At 41.9% G+C, this 13,363-nt stretch overlaps 1 protein-coding gene and 1 long non-coding RNA gene across 3 annotated transcripts in view; one reads left to right on the top strand and one right to left on the bottom strand.

Annotated features, from left to right (window-relative positions):
* Positions 1-973: 973 nt before the first annotated feature.
* On the bottom strand, positions 974-2,052 carry LOC143105894 (uncharacterized). Its single transcript, XR_012983566.1, has 2 exons — positions 1,965-2,052; positions 974-1,624 (listed from the first exon to the last, which is right to left on the bottom strand). It is a non-coding gene; the product is annotated as an uncharacterized LOC143105894 (long non-coding RNA).
* Positions 1,007-13,363, top strand: part of plcg2 (phospholipase C, gamma 2) — a 27,440-nt gene continuing 15,083 nt past the window's right edge. The window contains exons 1-17 of one of the 2 annotated variants that reach the window (XM_076270021.1): positions 1,007-1,554; positions 3,872-4,066; positions 4,943-5,092; positions 5,326-5,419; positions 6,142-6,189; positions 6,292-6,376; positions 6,778-6,861; positions 7,003-7,046; positions 7,613-7,685; positions 8,012-8,113; positions 8,267-8,385; positions 8,941-9,026; positions 9,378-9,495; positions 10,022-10,190; positions 10,831-10,926; positions 11,253-11,345; positions 11,749-11,921. In XM_076270021.1, coding sequence (XP_076126136.1) covers positions 1,530-1,554; positions 3,872-4,066; positions 4,943-5,092; positions 5,326-5,419; positions 6,142-6,189; positions 6,292-6,376; positions 6,778-6,861; positions 7,003-7,046; positions 7,613-7,685; positions 8,012-8,113; positions 8,267-8,385; positions 8,941-9,026; positions 9,378-9,495; positions 10,022-10,190; positions 10,831-10,926; positions 11,253-11,345; positions 11,749-11,921 — 1,754 coding nt within the window. In that variant the 5' untranslated portion in view covers positions 1,007-1,529. Of the gene's footprint in view, positions 1,555-2,108; positions 2,289-3,871; positions 4,067-4,942; positions 5,093-5,325; positions 5,420-6,141; positions 6,190-6,291; positions 6,377-6,777; positions 6,862-7,002; positions 7,047-7,612; positions 7,686-8,011; positions 8,114-8,266; positions 8,386-8,940; positions 9,027-9,377; positions 9,496-10,021; positions 10,191-10,830; positions 10,927-11,252; positions 11,346-11,748; positions 11,922-13,363 lie in introns of those variants that run through there. The other variant, XM_076270016.1, reaches the window with a different exon arrangement.

The raw sequence follows: 13,363 nt of genomic DNA, 5'->3' as shown, positions 1-13,363 counted from the left end.
AGGCACAACATGGGGGAGTTATTTGATAACCTTAAGTGATGGACAGGTAATCATATGGCTTTGACATGTCAGCCTCAGAAAGACACTCCTGTATACAGGACTCTCTCTCTGTCTCTCTCTCATACTCTCTCTCATACTCTCTCTCCCTCTCTCTCTCACACACACACACTGACCAGGAAGCCTGGGAAGGAGAGGGGGAACATAATCTCTAGGTAGTAGCAGTGGCACAGCTGACATCTACACAACCACATCCAACCACCTAAATCTGCTGTAAACTTCTCTGATCAACAAAACTTTAATGTCATTTCAGGTAGGACTTCCCTCCACACAAGATCTACAACATGGATGAAACTGGTGTGACAACGGAAAAAGACCTTTGATGTGCTCATGTGGCGCAATAGGCTTGTAGAAAATTGGCCTTTGATTTTGTAAAATAACTTTAAATAAACCTAAAATGAGTAATTTTGTATTGAATTTGTCTAGCTTTTATAAAGCACTACAGTGTCTGAGATCAAAATATACTGTTTTACTTCAATAATCAATGGCACAATTTACCCCAATGCATTCTCTTCAAAGGCACAACTTACCCCGCACCGGGGGCAAGTTGTGCCACAAGACCACTTTTTTTCAGAAAGCTATATCTCTTAAATACTATATTTCAGATCGAAAGTGATTGTTCCCAGAGATGCTCCACATCCTGAAATATATGTTCATATTGTAGTTGGAAGCATTACTATCATGGCCTCCCTTTAAAGTCACTTTAAGTAAAAACTGGCACAACTCACCCCACTCTCCCCTATTGTGCCACTGCTTTGTTTGTCAAAATGAACACTTTGGATGTGGACCCAGAGGTGGACAAGCAGTAGTGATGGAGAGAGAGAGAGAGATGGAGGAAGAAAGGGAAGTTGGGGGTAAAGGCAGGCGAAGCTGTTGCTGTGGGAGATGTGTGCGTTTTCATAGAGGGACACAGACAGTTAATAATCCTAGACATTTATTAAAAGGAGATGTTGTATAATATGTTATGTTAGACATACAAGTGGATGTTATATTTTCGGTGAATATGTAGGCCTTGGGATTAAATTAAGAACCTTGTTATCAGTGATCTTTAGAAAGATCTTCAAGTCACAAGTAGCTTCTTGTAGAATGTGAGCTGTGGGTCTGATAGCCTAAATGTATCCTTCTTCACCGTGTTCTCGCGTGATTATAGAGAGCAAGTCACTCCATAGCTTCTCCCTATAGGCCTACTGTATAAGACTGAATCGAGTTGTCCTAACTGAGTTATTTCTGTGTCATATTTCAGTTCAAGTGACAAAATGCAGATAGTTTACAGGATGTGTGACTTCCTGAACCAGCTCTGCATGTCACAAAGTCAAGTCATCACCGAGGTCGCGTTTAAAAGTGCTATTCCACACAGTTCAGCGCTGGCTGTATTTTTAATCACCCTCGGCTGACCGCTTTCTCTCCGCAGAAGTTTCGTGTTTCTGTTAGGATCGCTTTCTCCAGAGGTCAACTTTGCTTCTGCCAACTTCATGGAAATGAAGGGGGAAAGTGACGGTACATATGCAAACCAGACGTTTAATTTCCATGCAGACGGTGGATTTACATCATGATGGGAAATGTTTGTCTGGAAAATGGAAAAACAGTTTAAAAAAAGTAAAACCTGGTTGATCAGTTTTGTTGGCTAAACTGAACCAAAGCCCACCAAAATGTATGTTTAATGCATTACAAAAATGTTATCAAACGTTTAAAAAAAAACTTAGAACATCTCACTTTACAATATGCACCACTGGGTCTCTTGAATTTCACATTTCACCCCATATGTTAGAATTTGATATTTCTGCTGCAAGGTGCTTTCAATTTCACATCCCTAGTTGCCCATGACCAGAGACCAACTGCTAAGCCGCGCGTCTCGCTGTAAGATTTGGTACAAAATGCCACTGTAGTCTACATTTGCGAGAATTTACCTATTAGTAGCCTACGTGACAAATTGCAGTTGATTCCCATGCCTTTAGAGGTAGGTTGTTGTCGCTGTTTGGTCAGGTCCCCCGTGCGTTCTGGCGACTTTGCATAGATCGCATCTGTATTTCCGGATCTTTTATTACTGCTATTCTTATAATGCAAGTTCACTTTACTTCCTCCTTCAAAACGAATAGAGGAACTGACCATTTGCTGTTCCGTCAGGCTTGCAATTGTAAGCGACATTATTTAGAACTAACGGGCAGAAGATGAACAACTTTGCATGAGGTATTGGGCTCCAACTTTTCTAAAGAATTGTTCATCAGATTTGGGTAAGTTTCTTTCAGTGATTTTGTTTTTTCACGTGTTATATAAAATATGCGAAATTATATTGAAAAGTCAAACTGTCACAGAGTTGGTAGCCTACTAAAATAATTGTAGTCTACATCGTGCTGTTCAGAGAATATCGTTGCTAGTAAAAACGTCTCCTATTACATTTTTACAAATTATTTATCAGGTGAAATCATTCCATCATCATCACATCAATTGGACTACAATTTCGAGCATAGGCGACGAAGTTAACCTTCATAAGAAGAGCGCTATTTTTCTCGCCATAACAGCCATTTCCGGCACACTGTCACCTAACTTCTTTTCGTACACCTTTTAGACAGCACAGCTAATGTATAGCCTACACGTGTGAATAAAATAGCACGGTTGGTATCACACCTTTAGTTAGTACCTTTTGTGTTTCTTATTTCGTTTATGTTTGGTTTATTCCAACACTAACCAATGAGTGCACTTGCACTACAACCTCGTGTGCGCGCATGGAGGCTACAGTGCCAGAGCCCATGTATTATAACGAGAATGTGATCTAGAAGGTGTGTCTGGACTTAAAGGAAATGTTTTTAGTGTTTGTTTATGCTCCAGAGGGAAAGCCCCGTCAAGGTTCAAAGGTTTCGTGCTTTGAATTTTTGCCGGTCAATAATTCATTCGTTTTAAATGACCCTACTTTAGTGTAACATCAGTATCTCACAGATCTCCTGCCCCTTGAACATATGTTTTATTGTGTCGAGCCTTTTGGAAGTAGGCCATATTTCTGGTGTTCTGCTCTCTAACTTCAGGTCAGACACTTAACCTGTTCTAGTTGAAAGCTAAGTAACGACTTTTAACAGGTTGAGCGAGGAGCCTCAAACTTTGTGGGTCAAGCTTGAGTCATTTGCATTTCAGTCAATGACTAACCGGTTGGAAAACTCAAATGGGTTTCAGTAATACTTTCAGGTGCACACATTACTGTTGTGTTAGAAGAAGGCATTTACATGGCTAGGAATAAAGATATTTGGTGTAAAACACTAAGCATTTGTATACGTGTGTGTGACCATGCATGCACTGCACAGTCTGCCAAACTCCAGTTTGATAGAGCCCACACAGCATATGAAAGCACATTATTTCCATGCAGTTTTTCTTTCTTTCTTTTTTTCTTTCTTTCGTTCTTTCTTTCTTGCTTTGTTTGTTTGTTTCTTTTTTTCTTTCCATTATGTGGGCAGCCGTGGCCTACTGGTTAGCGCTTCGGATGTGTAACCGGAGGGTTGCCGGTTCGAACCCCGACCAGTAGGCACGGCTGAAGTGCCCACCTAACCTCTCCCTGCTTCCCGAGCGCCGCTGTTGTTGCAGGCAGCTCACTGCGCCAAGATTAGTGTGTGCTTGAGTGTGTTTCAGTAATTCACGGATTGGGATAAATGCAGAGACCAAACTCAAGGGATTAAAAGAGTATATATACTATATACTTATGTCTGTCAGTCTCCTGTGGTCTCTGTCTCAAACACACACCGCTGCAGTGGGCACTTTTTAAAAAATAATTCCCCACACTCTCTCTTCTTCGGTCCCCTCTCTCATCTCTTTTGTCTCTGTGGTTCAGGTGCAGTGATGGCAGGGCTGGGGCACCAGCAGGGCGAGCTGACCGAGTACAAGAAGAGCCTGATCAAGCGTGACCTGGAGATGGGCATCGTCATGACTGTCTTCCGTCAGAAGACGGAGCGGCTCACTGTGCAGGTCATCATGGAGACCAAGCAGGTGGCATGGACCCGCACGGCGGACAAAATCGATGGAGTGTGTGAGTGTTGTCACCCCTACCAGCATGTTGCTAATCTGTATGATACTAACTCCAGCGCTCACTCCATATCCTCGCCTGAGGTAGTTTTCACTCTTCTTTTACCCAGTGTTGATGCAAACTAACAAACTAAATAACTAACTAACTAACTAACTAACCAACTAACCAATTAACTACACTCTATAGTTAATGTTTAGGTAATCTTTTCATTTTTTTCTTAGAACAGACACATATTAGCTTCTGCCTGTATAGGGTTACCCTTTCATCTCTACTTCATAGAGTAACTAACACAATTCATATATCTTTGTTTTTAAAAGCAATGTAACACAAGTTTAAAGAATCAGTTCTGTGTCAAATGTAACAGCCCCAGGCAGTATCACACTGCATGGAGACTCACTGGAGGAGTGGTTTTAAGGAGGAATTTCACTTTATGCGCAGCAGTAGGTGTTAGTGTGTTTGTGTTGATGAGAAGTATCAGCATGAGCATTTTTGAGAAGTGGTGAGAGTATCCGCATATGTATTTCACAGAAAAACCAAGTCACCATTGACGTGACTTTTTTATGCTTTTCATATTCTGTAACATTCTCTCTTTCTTCTACTTTTTTCTATGTTCATGGACATTTTGTATTTGTGTGATACTATGACCCTACACATGACATATTTGTAGTGTATTTAAAGTACATGGTTTAGTCATTGTGTAATGCATGGCATGCTAAAGTAAATACAGTAATAGAAATATTGGTCATGTTTGGCCCATTCCATTGTGAGAAATATACTGTAATAAGCATATTATACCTTTTATATAATGGGCAGGACAGTTGTTAAATTAACAATTGGCATCACAATGCATAAATGCTGTCTAAACCCTCTCTACTACAGTGGACCTGTCAGAGATTCGAGAGGTTCGACCTGGCAGAAACTCCAAGGATTTCGAACGCTTTAAGGACTCAAAGTGCAAGCATGATGACAACACCTGCTTTACAATCTTCTATGGGTCACAGTTTGTGCTCAATACACTGAGTCTAGGAGGTAATCATGTGTTTCTTTGTGTGTGTTTGTGTTTCCCCTTGGTTGTGTGAATAATTTTTGTTTGTTTCCCCCTGGTTGTGTGTATATAGTGTTTATTTTTTCTCCCCCTGGTTGTGTATAGGCTTTAGCCTATATGTGTGTGGTTTTTCCCCCTGATTGGTGCATATATAATGTTTGTATGTTTCCCCTGGTTGTGGTTGTGTGTATATATAATGCTTGTGATTGTTACACAGCTGACACTGTGGCAGAAGCAGAAAAGTGGCTGATCGGTTTGGAGCTGCTGAGAGAGGAGGCACTAGAGTCTCCCACACCAGACATTATTGAAAGGTACACACACACATATGCACACACATGCACGCTCTCTTTTACACACACACACACACACACACACACACACACACACACACACACACACACACACACACACACACACACACACTCACACACACACACAGACACACACACACACACACACTCACACACACACACACACACACACACACACACACACACACACAAACAAATAGGGTGCTAATTTGAAACCATAATGTGCACCACAAGAGCAGGGTGGAATCAATCATAAAGGGATTGAGTAAATAGTATCACTATTCATGTCTGTAGAGGTACATGATGGAAGTTGATTATAAAAGTTGTTTGTTTTTAGAAGTTCCACAGAAATGACGTGGCCTTGAAGGAATTGATTTACAGAGAACATCTTCATTTGTGCACAAACACACCTGACCCTTGCACTACATCTATGCAAACACACCTGACCCTTGCACTACCACATCCCTGTTTGCGAGGAGGGTTGTGCACTAGTTAAATCAGCCAAATCATTTTGCCTCATGATTTAATTAGCTTTACTTCATGTGCAGCGGACCTAGCACATATCCATAGCCTGCTGTGATATGGATCAAATTGGAGCCCGTACATTCAAATGCACACATACAGGCATAAGAGCCGCACACACATATATGCACACGTACACAGGTTCATTGTGGTGTTCATGTATGGAAATTTCATTATAATGATTTTCTTTTCACTTTTAGTTGGTTGAGGAAACAGATGTACTCAGTTGATCAGTCGAAAAGGAACAGGTAATTTAAAAATGTCTCTATTAAGAGCAAGCATCCATCACATATGCCTTTATCATTATCTTATTGTTATACCATTGCTGTTGTGTTACTGCTGTTTGGCAGAGTCTCTTTGAAGGAGCTGAAATCTCTTCTGCCACAAGTTAACTTGAAGGTCCCTAGCTCACGATTCCTGAAGGACAGATTTGGGGTACTGATTTTTTTTTTTTTTATCTCACTAACTCTCTGCTCTCTAGTAGGAACTGTTAGATGTAGTGTCACATATCATTTCTTCAATGTGCTGAATTTAGGCAATGCAGATTTGTCATGCACTATGAGTAGATAAGGGGTGTATAGAAAATGTTGATACACATGAGAATTGCGATATTATGTTTTGTGATAGTGCTCTAAAGGTGGGTGTTACAGTCAGTGATAAATACAAATGCAGATTCTTCTGTTCTCTTGCATCAAAAGTCAGACATTACTGTTTCCCAGTAATAATGAATTTTGTATTGGTTCAACTGCTCTCTACTAAATGGTTCATTAAAGGAATTTTATGAACTACTGAAGCTGTATGTTTGAAGCTGCACTACTGTGTTTTATGTCATTTAGGAGGTTGGAGCAAAGAAAGATGTGTTGGACTTTGAACAGTTTCATAAATTCTACAATTATTTAATGTTTGAAAATCAGAAAACTGTAAGTATGGACAGAAACAGTAATTTTATACTACAAATTGATTATGTGCTTCATTTATAACGTGTGTGTGTGCCTGTACATTAATGACTGCTTGAAAGTGGTTTGCTGGACTGACTCGAGTCCACCTGTGACTTTTCTCAGATTCTGGAGGAGTTTAAAAAGGAGTCTTGTGCATTTATTATGGGGTGAGATGTCCTACCTTCTGCTCTTATTCATTATCACTTTGACAACGCAGAATGTATTTTGAAGCTATGCCATGTAGCCTACTGTAGCTTGCACTGTTGGTATGTTTCAGTGGTTCAACTGAGATGTGAGCAAGATCAGATGTATATATATATATATACTCTTTTGATCCCATGAGGGAAATTTGGTCTCTGCATTTATCCCAATCTGTGAATTAGTGAAACACACTCAGCACACAGTGAGGTAAAGCACACACTAATCCCGGCGCAGTGAGCTGCCTGCTACAACTGCGGCGCTCGGGGAGCAGTGAGGGGTTAGGTGCCTTGCTCAAGGGCACTTCGGCCGTGCCTACTGGTCGGGGTTTGAACCAGCAACCCTCCGGTTACAAGTCTGAAGCGCTAACCAGTAGGCCGCGGCTGCCCCTAACATGTAGTTCAGCTGCAGTATTATTTGTGTGTTTGAGATGTAGTGCATTGTGGCTCTGGCCGAGCGCGTAGAGGAGTTGTTCAGTGAAGAGATGTGATGTGTGTTATTTGATTGACGTGTAGTGCGCGTGATGTGTTTGTAGGAACACGGATCGACCAGACTCCTCGGCTGTTCTGCTTTATGACTTCCAGCGCTTCCTCCAGCTCCAGCAGAAGGTTAGAACAGCCTCAACAGTCCTCAGATCTCTGGTCCTGCGAATGCTTGATCCACACTAAAGAATGGGACGAAATATGTTATAAAGATGTTTCATTTAGTTTAGTACATTTAGTTCAGTTTCAGGATGGCTCTATAAAGAGGCGTGAGATTTATTTGTTTTCGTGCTATATAGATAAACTTGAATTGAATTGAATCTAGCAGACACTTTGCATGCCATGCAGATCAGTCTCAGTCCTTCTCTCCCTCTCTCTCTTTCTGTTTTCCATACATACACAAACTCCTCTTTCTCTCTCTCTCTCTCTCTCTCTCTCTCTCTCTCTTACAGGAGGCCTGGGCGTACAACTTAAATCAGGTTAGGGAACTGATGACCACTTTTATCGATGACACCATGAGGAAAACCGATGACCCAGAGTTTACAGTTGGTGAGGTATGCACCACCACAAGATCTTGCATGATAGTTCTCCTGTTTACCTTGCAGTATGTGCACACTTACATGTTTCTGCTTTCATTCTGTCCTTTCTCTTCTATTTTCTCTTCTTTTCTCTTCTCTCTCTCTTTCTTTCTTTCCCCCGTTCCTTAGTTCCTTAATTTCCTCTTCTCCAAAGAGAACTCCATCTGGGATGAGAAGTACTCTGAAGTGAACAACCTGAATATGAACAACCCGTTATCTCACTACTGGATCAACTCCTCCCACAACACGTGAGTGCCCCTCTGATCATCCCTCACCCCATATGCAAAGGCAGAGGAGCTGTGCAAGCAAACAGCCCTTAGATTTTCGTCTGTGGTGTCTCTCTCTGTGTGTGTGTGTGTGTGTGTGTGTGTGTGTGTGTATTGTATGTTTGTGTGTGATATATTTTTGAATATGTGTGTTTGTATGGTGGTGTGTGTGTGTCTGTCTGTTTTTATCTGTTTGTGTGTGGTATATTTTTGAATATGTGTGTTTGGATGGTGGTGTGTGTGTGTGTATGTTAGGGGTGTCATGATTTAGGCTACATCTCAATCTCAATTTCGAACTCAAAAGTAGAATCAACGATGCAGCCATACCCCCAATGTCATGTCCAGCATGTAACTTATGCCAAGACACACAAACACACATACACATGCTGAACTGTGGCGTCAACACTCCTCTAATTTTAGGCTGCAGCCATTTAAAATTAAACCGAATCAACGATTTGGATAATCGTGACGCCCCTGTGTGTTTGTATATGTTTGTGTGTGGTAAATTTTTGAATATATGTTTGTATGGTGGTGCAGGTACCTAACTGGCGACCAGCTGCGAAGTGAATCGTCCACAGAAGCCTATGTGCGCTGCCTTCGACTGGGCTGCCGCTGCATAGAGTGTGAGTGCCCCTCTCCTCACACTCACTGCTGCATCTCACACACTGTCTGGGGCCAAACATACTTTCCCCAAAACAAAAATAATGTGGAATACTAAGTTCATAAAAACCTGATAAATTTGCCTTTAACAAGGTGACGCATATGTTTTAATCGTAATTCTTTTTTATTATTATTTTATTTTATTTAGATACATTTTCATGCGTTGTCTGGAGCGTATGCAAGGTTCTAGTGATTTCCATATAAATCTGTCATGTGACTGGTTGTGTGCCCATGGAGTGTTTTATGGAACATGGAATATTTTGGTGGACGTTTTATTTATTTGTTTGTTTATTTATTTATTTGTTTATTTGCAGTGGACTGCTGGGATGGTCCAGACTACCCCATCATATATCATGGCTGGACAAGAACATCCAAAATTAAGTTTGAGGACGTGGTCAAGGCCATCAATGAGCATGCCTTTGTGACCTCAGAGTGAGTCAGAACCTCCGTAGATTCAGAAAGTGACCCTGTGGGCTAGGATAGGGTGGAGGCTATGGGTGGAGGCACACTAGGTGTATGTATGGATTTTGTAGGTGTATGTATGTATTTGTAAAGTGAGTGTAAATGTGTAGTTGTGTGTGTGTGTGTGTGTGTGTGTGTGAATATATGCAATATTGCAATATATTGCTCAACCCGATTTGTGGCAGAAATGGGTGGAGGAGGGTGTTGCATGAGTGTTGACTGATCACTGTTATCAGTGGGTCAGTTTATGATGTGTGAAAATGATTATCCCTTTAGAGACATTAAATAATCTATCTATCTATCTATCTATCTATCTATCTATCTATCTATCTGTCTGTTTATATCTATCTATCTATCTATCTATCTATCTATCTATCTATCTATCTATCTATCTGTCTGTCTGTTTATCTCTATCTATCTATATATCTATCTATCTATCTATCTATCTATCTATTTATCTATCTATCTATCTATCTATATATCTGTGACTGAGCAGTTACCCCTTGATCCTGTCCATCGAGGAGCACTGCTGCCTGGAGCAGCAGAGGATGATGGCGGCCATCTTTAAGAGGGAGTTTGGGGACAAGTTACTGGTGGACCCAGTGGAGGAGTACGCTGAGCAGCTGCCCTCTCCAACTCAGCTTAAGGGGAAGATCATCCTCAAGGTGGGACAGAGCTTGTTCCTCTCTCTCTCTCTTTGGTTTTCACTGTGTCTTTCTCTCTCCCTCTCTTTCTCTACAAATCTATCCCTCCCTCTCTTTCTGTATCTCTTTTCTCTCTCCCCCTTTACCTCTATTTCTTGCTTTGAGTCTCCCTCTTCCTCTCTTTTCTCCTCTCTCTCTCTCTCTCTTTCATTTCTCTTCCTCACTCAATCCTGAGTACTTCTGGAGTTTGCACACCTTTGTGAGGTAGTAGAGGATCCATGCACAAGCAGCTGGCTACAGCACCCATACCACATTCAGGTCCATGTACCCACGGAGACTCATGTTCCAGTGTTCCACATGGCATTGAGCTCCACAGAGGGCATATGGTCCCTGAGTTGTACCACACTGAACATAATAAAATCTATAAAATTAGAATTAATAAAAAGCTTAATAAAATTCACCACATAAAATTCACCATTCAATTTACTCTTCAGGACAGGACTGTGTGGGTTCTGTCTCTGCACTCTGTGTGCATGTAAGTGTACCTTCACACACACACACACACACACACACACACACACACACACACACACACACCAGTACCTACACACACACATTCTTTTTCATTTAGTTGATCACTCTCTCTGTCTGTCCCGCACAGCACAAGAAGCTGAGCATGGATGGCACCCTTGGGAGGAATGACACTCGGAAAGGAGAGAAGCAGGGAGACCTCCTCATCTGGGACCCTGTAGATCAGGTAGCGAACCACACTGGCTTCTCCCATACCCCCCTTTTTTAGAATAGCAAGTGCCTGATAAGTGGTATAAGTGCTGGGAGTGCCAGTGAATGCAGTGTTGTAATGGGACTGGCCTAGTGAAGCTATGTTTTGTTAACGTGTCACAGCTGTGGAGCGAATGCTTCCATGACTGTTGTAAGATGTCCTGCACATGTGATATTTCCTAGAGCATTCATTATTGTAAAATAATCGCCATAAGCTTGTTAACACTGTAAAATATATTTTGGTTTCTGTTCATGCTCTGCCTAGCTGGTTACAAGCGTTAGCTTGTCTTTCTCCTCCCTCAGAAATGGAATCGGCACTTCTGTGTAATCTCAGACGACAAGCTCTACTACGCCGAAGACAACGAGGAAGACGAACAGATGGGGACGGTTGGTCAGGTGACAGTTTCCACTTTTTGGACTACTTCATTTCCCCTTTAAGGAGATTGTTTTTTAGTGTGGTTTGTCAGTCTGTTCGATTACAAATATTGCCGGCCCAGTTTTCATGATGGAACGCTTAGTGGTCATGAAGCATGCGGGCACAAGGAAGACTATTTTTGGAACAAATCCAAATCATTGAACGCATCCATAAATCCAGTTTCACTTTCGCTAACATGGCCTTGTTTTATTTTAGTGCCCTTCTAGTTTGTACTTCAATTGTTCAGTATAAACTTCCGTTGTAGACATAATATGTTTCTTCCCACATTTTGCATTTGTATTGTGTCTCCCTATCCCACTGTCTCATATACAGACACAGACACCATTCCTCAGAAGGCGTTAAATCTCTCTCTTTTGCTATCAGGCATATGCGGAGCAGCACATCACTGAGCCCTGGTTCCATGGGCGCATGTCGGAGGGCCGGCAGACAGCCGAACGGCTCTTGCAGGAGTTCTGTGCTGACACAGGCGGGAAAGACGGGACCTTCCTGGTGCGAGAGAGCGATACCTTCCTCACCGACTTCACTCTCTCTTTCTGGTAATTACCGTAAAGCTCTCATGCTATAAGTATAAGCAGAGACTTTCTAATGAGGAGACACAGCACTCAAAAAATCCTCCATAGAAATCCATGGGGTTAGTTTGTATGGCGTTGTCTACACATATCCCAACCCTTCCTCGGCAAAACGTCGACATGTGAATACATTGAGCCAATCATGTGGTGTGATGTGAATACATTGAGCCAATCATATGGTGTGTTGTGAAGACATCTTGCAAATCATATGTTGTGAACTCGCCGCTGGAGCAAGATTGGTGTCGTGAAGCCTTGCGCACGCGCATTTCTGCTGAATAGGATGCCCGATGAGTGCCCAAAAAGCGTTGCTATATGGCCGCCAAGTGGAGGGACTTGCCTAAAAGGACTTTGGTATAAGTAATTTGTTTTAGGGGTAGGACTATTCAGCAGGGAACCAGTATAGTGCATTTTGACCAACATGACATTAGCCATTGAAAATAAAATAAAAAACAGCAGACATTTACAAAATCAGTTGCGAGGAGGTACTTAAGCATTGCAATTTGTTCAAGATGGGGAGAAACTGCTTCAATGATGTGCACAATTGATAAGATGATGTGGAGTTTGAACAAACAGTTTTGAGAATTACTATTCTGATCTGAGAAATGCACCAAAGCAACTGAGAAAAACTGAAACCAGTAACTTCATACTGGGCCCGAGTTCGGCGGCGATATAGGTAGCACGAAGCTACGTCAAGGCATGGACTCTGGAATGGGCGAGACCTCTAGCCTCGTGAGACCATCCTGATCTCGCGAGCTTCAGGGTTTCACTCGCAGATCAGTCTGGATACTTTCCGTTAAAGAAAATTTGGAGCAGTTCACCAAACGAACGTCCAATCAGCGTTGGCTTTGAGGCGGGTTGAGGTGTGACGCAACGAACAACATGACGGCATCCACAGAGATGAGCATAGCTATCGCGCAAGTTTTATTCAAATTAGAAAGTATTCCTGGGTAAACTGTGAAGCTATGAGTCTCAGCCATGCAGCTGGGAGGAATGAACGACACAGACATCCTCCACGGCTGATTCCAGTTCATAATGGAGGAATATACTATCTTCAGAAGTGTAGGGCCTACCGTGAAAACTTGATGGGAAATGTCGTTGATTAGGTTCATAAATGGTAAGTTAAAACATCTTAACGTTTGTCACGTTACCTAACTTAATTGTATGTTAAACGGCATTAGAAGAATACTTTGTTCATCTAATTGGTTGATTTGGCCCGTCGATAACCAACAAAGGTGGTGATAGACAGATGGTTTATCCAATCAGCTAACCAGTATGTCCGCCCCTTCCCAAAAGTTCTTCAATGAAAAGTTCCCAGATGGATATGCGGAGCAAATCCATCTGGCGGAGTCAGGTTACGAGACCTCTCTGGTGAAGTGAAATTGAATAAACCAATCACATGCAACCAGTGT

This window comes from Alosa pseudoharengus, unplaced genomic scaffold, assembly GCF_046254945.1.
Source record: "Alosa pseudoharengus isolate Yale_2024_CS ecotype anadromous, Long Island Sound unplaced genomic scaffold, YU_APseudo_1.1 YU_APseudo_1.1_scf_10, whole genome shotgun sequence".
Taxonomy (NCBI): Eukaryota; Metazoa; Chordata; class Actinopteri; order Clupeiformes; family Clupeidae; genus Alosa; species Alosa pseudoharengus.
This window is presented reverse-complemented; position numbering and strand designations above follow the sequence as displayed.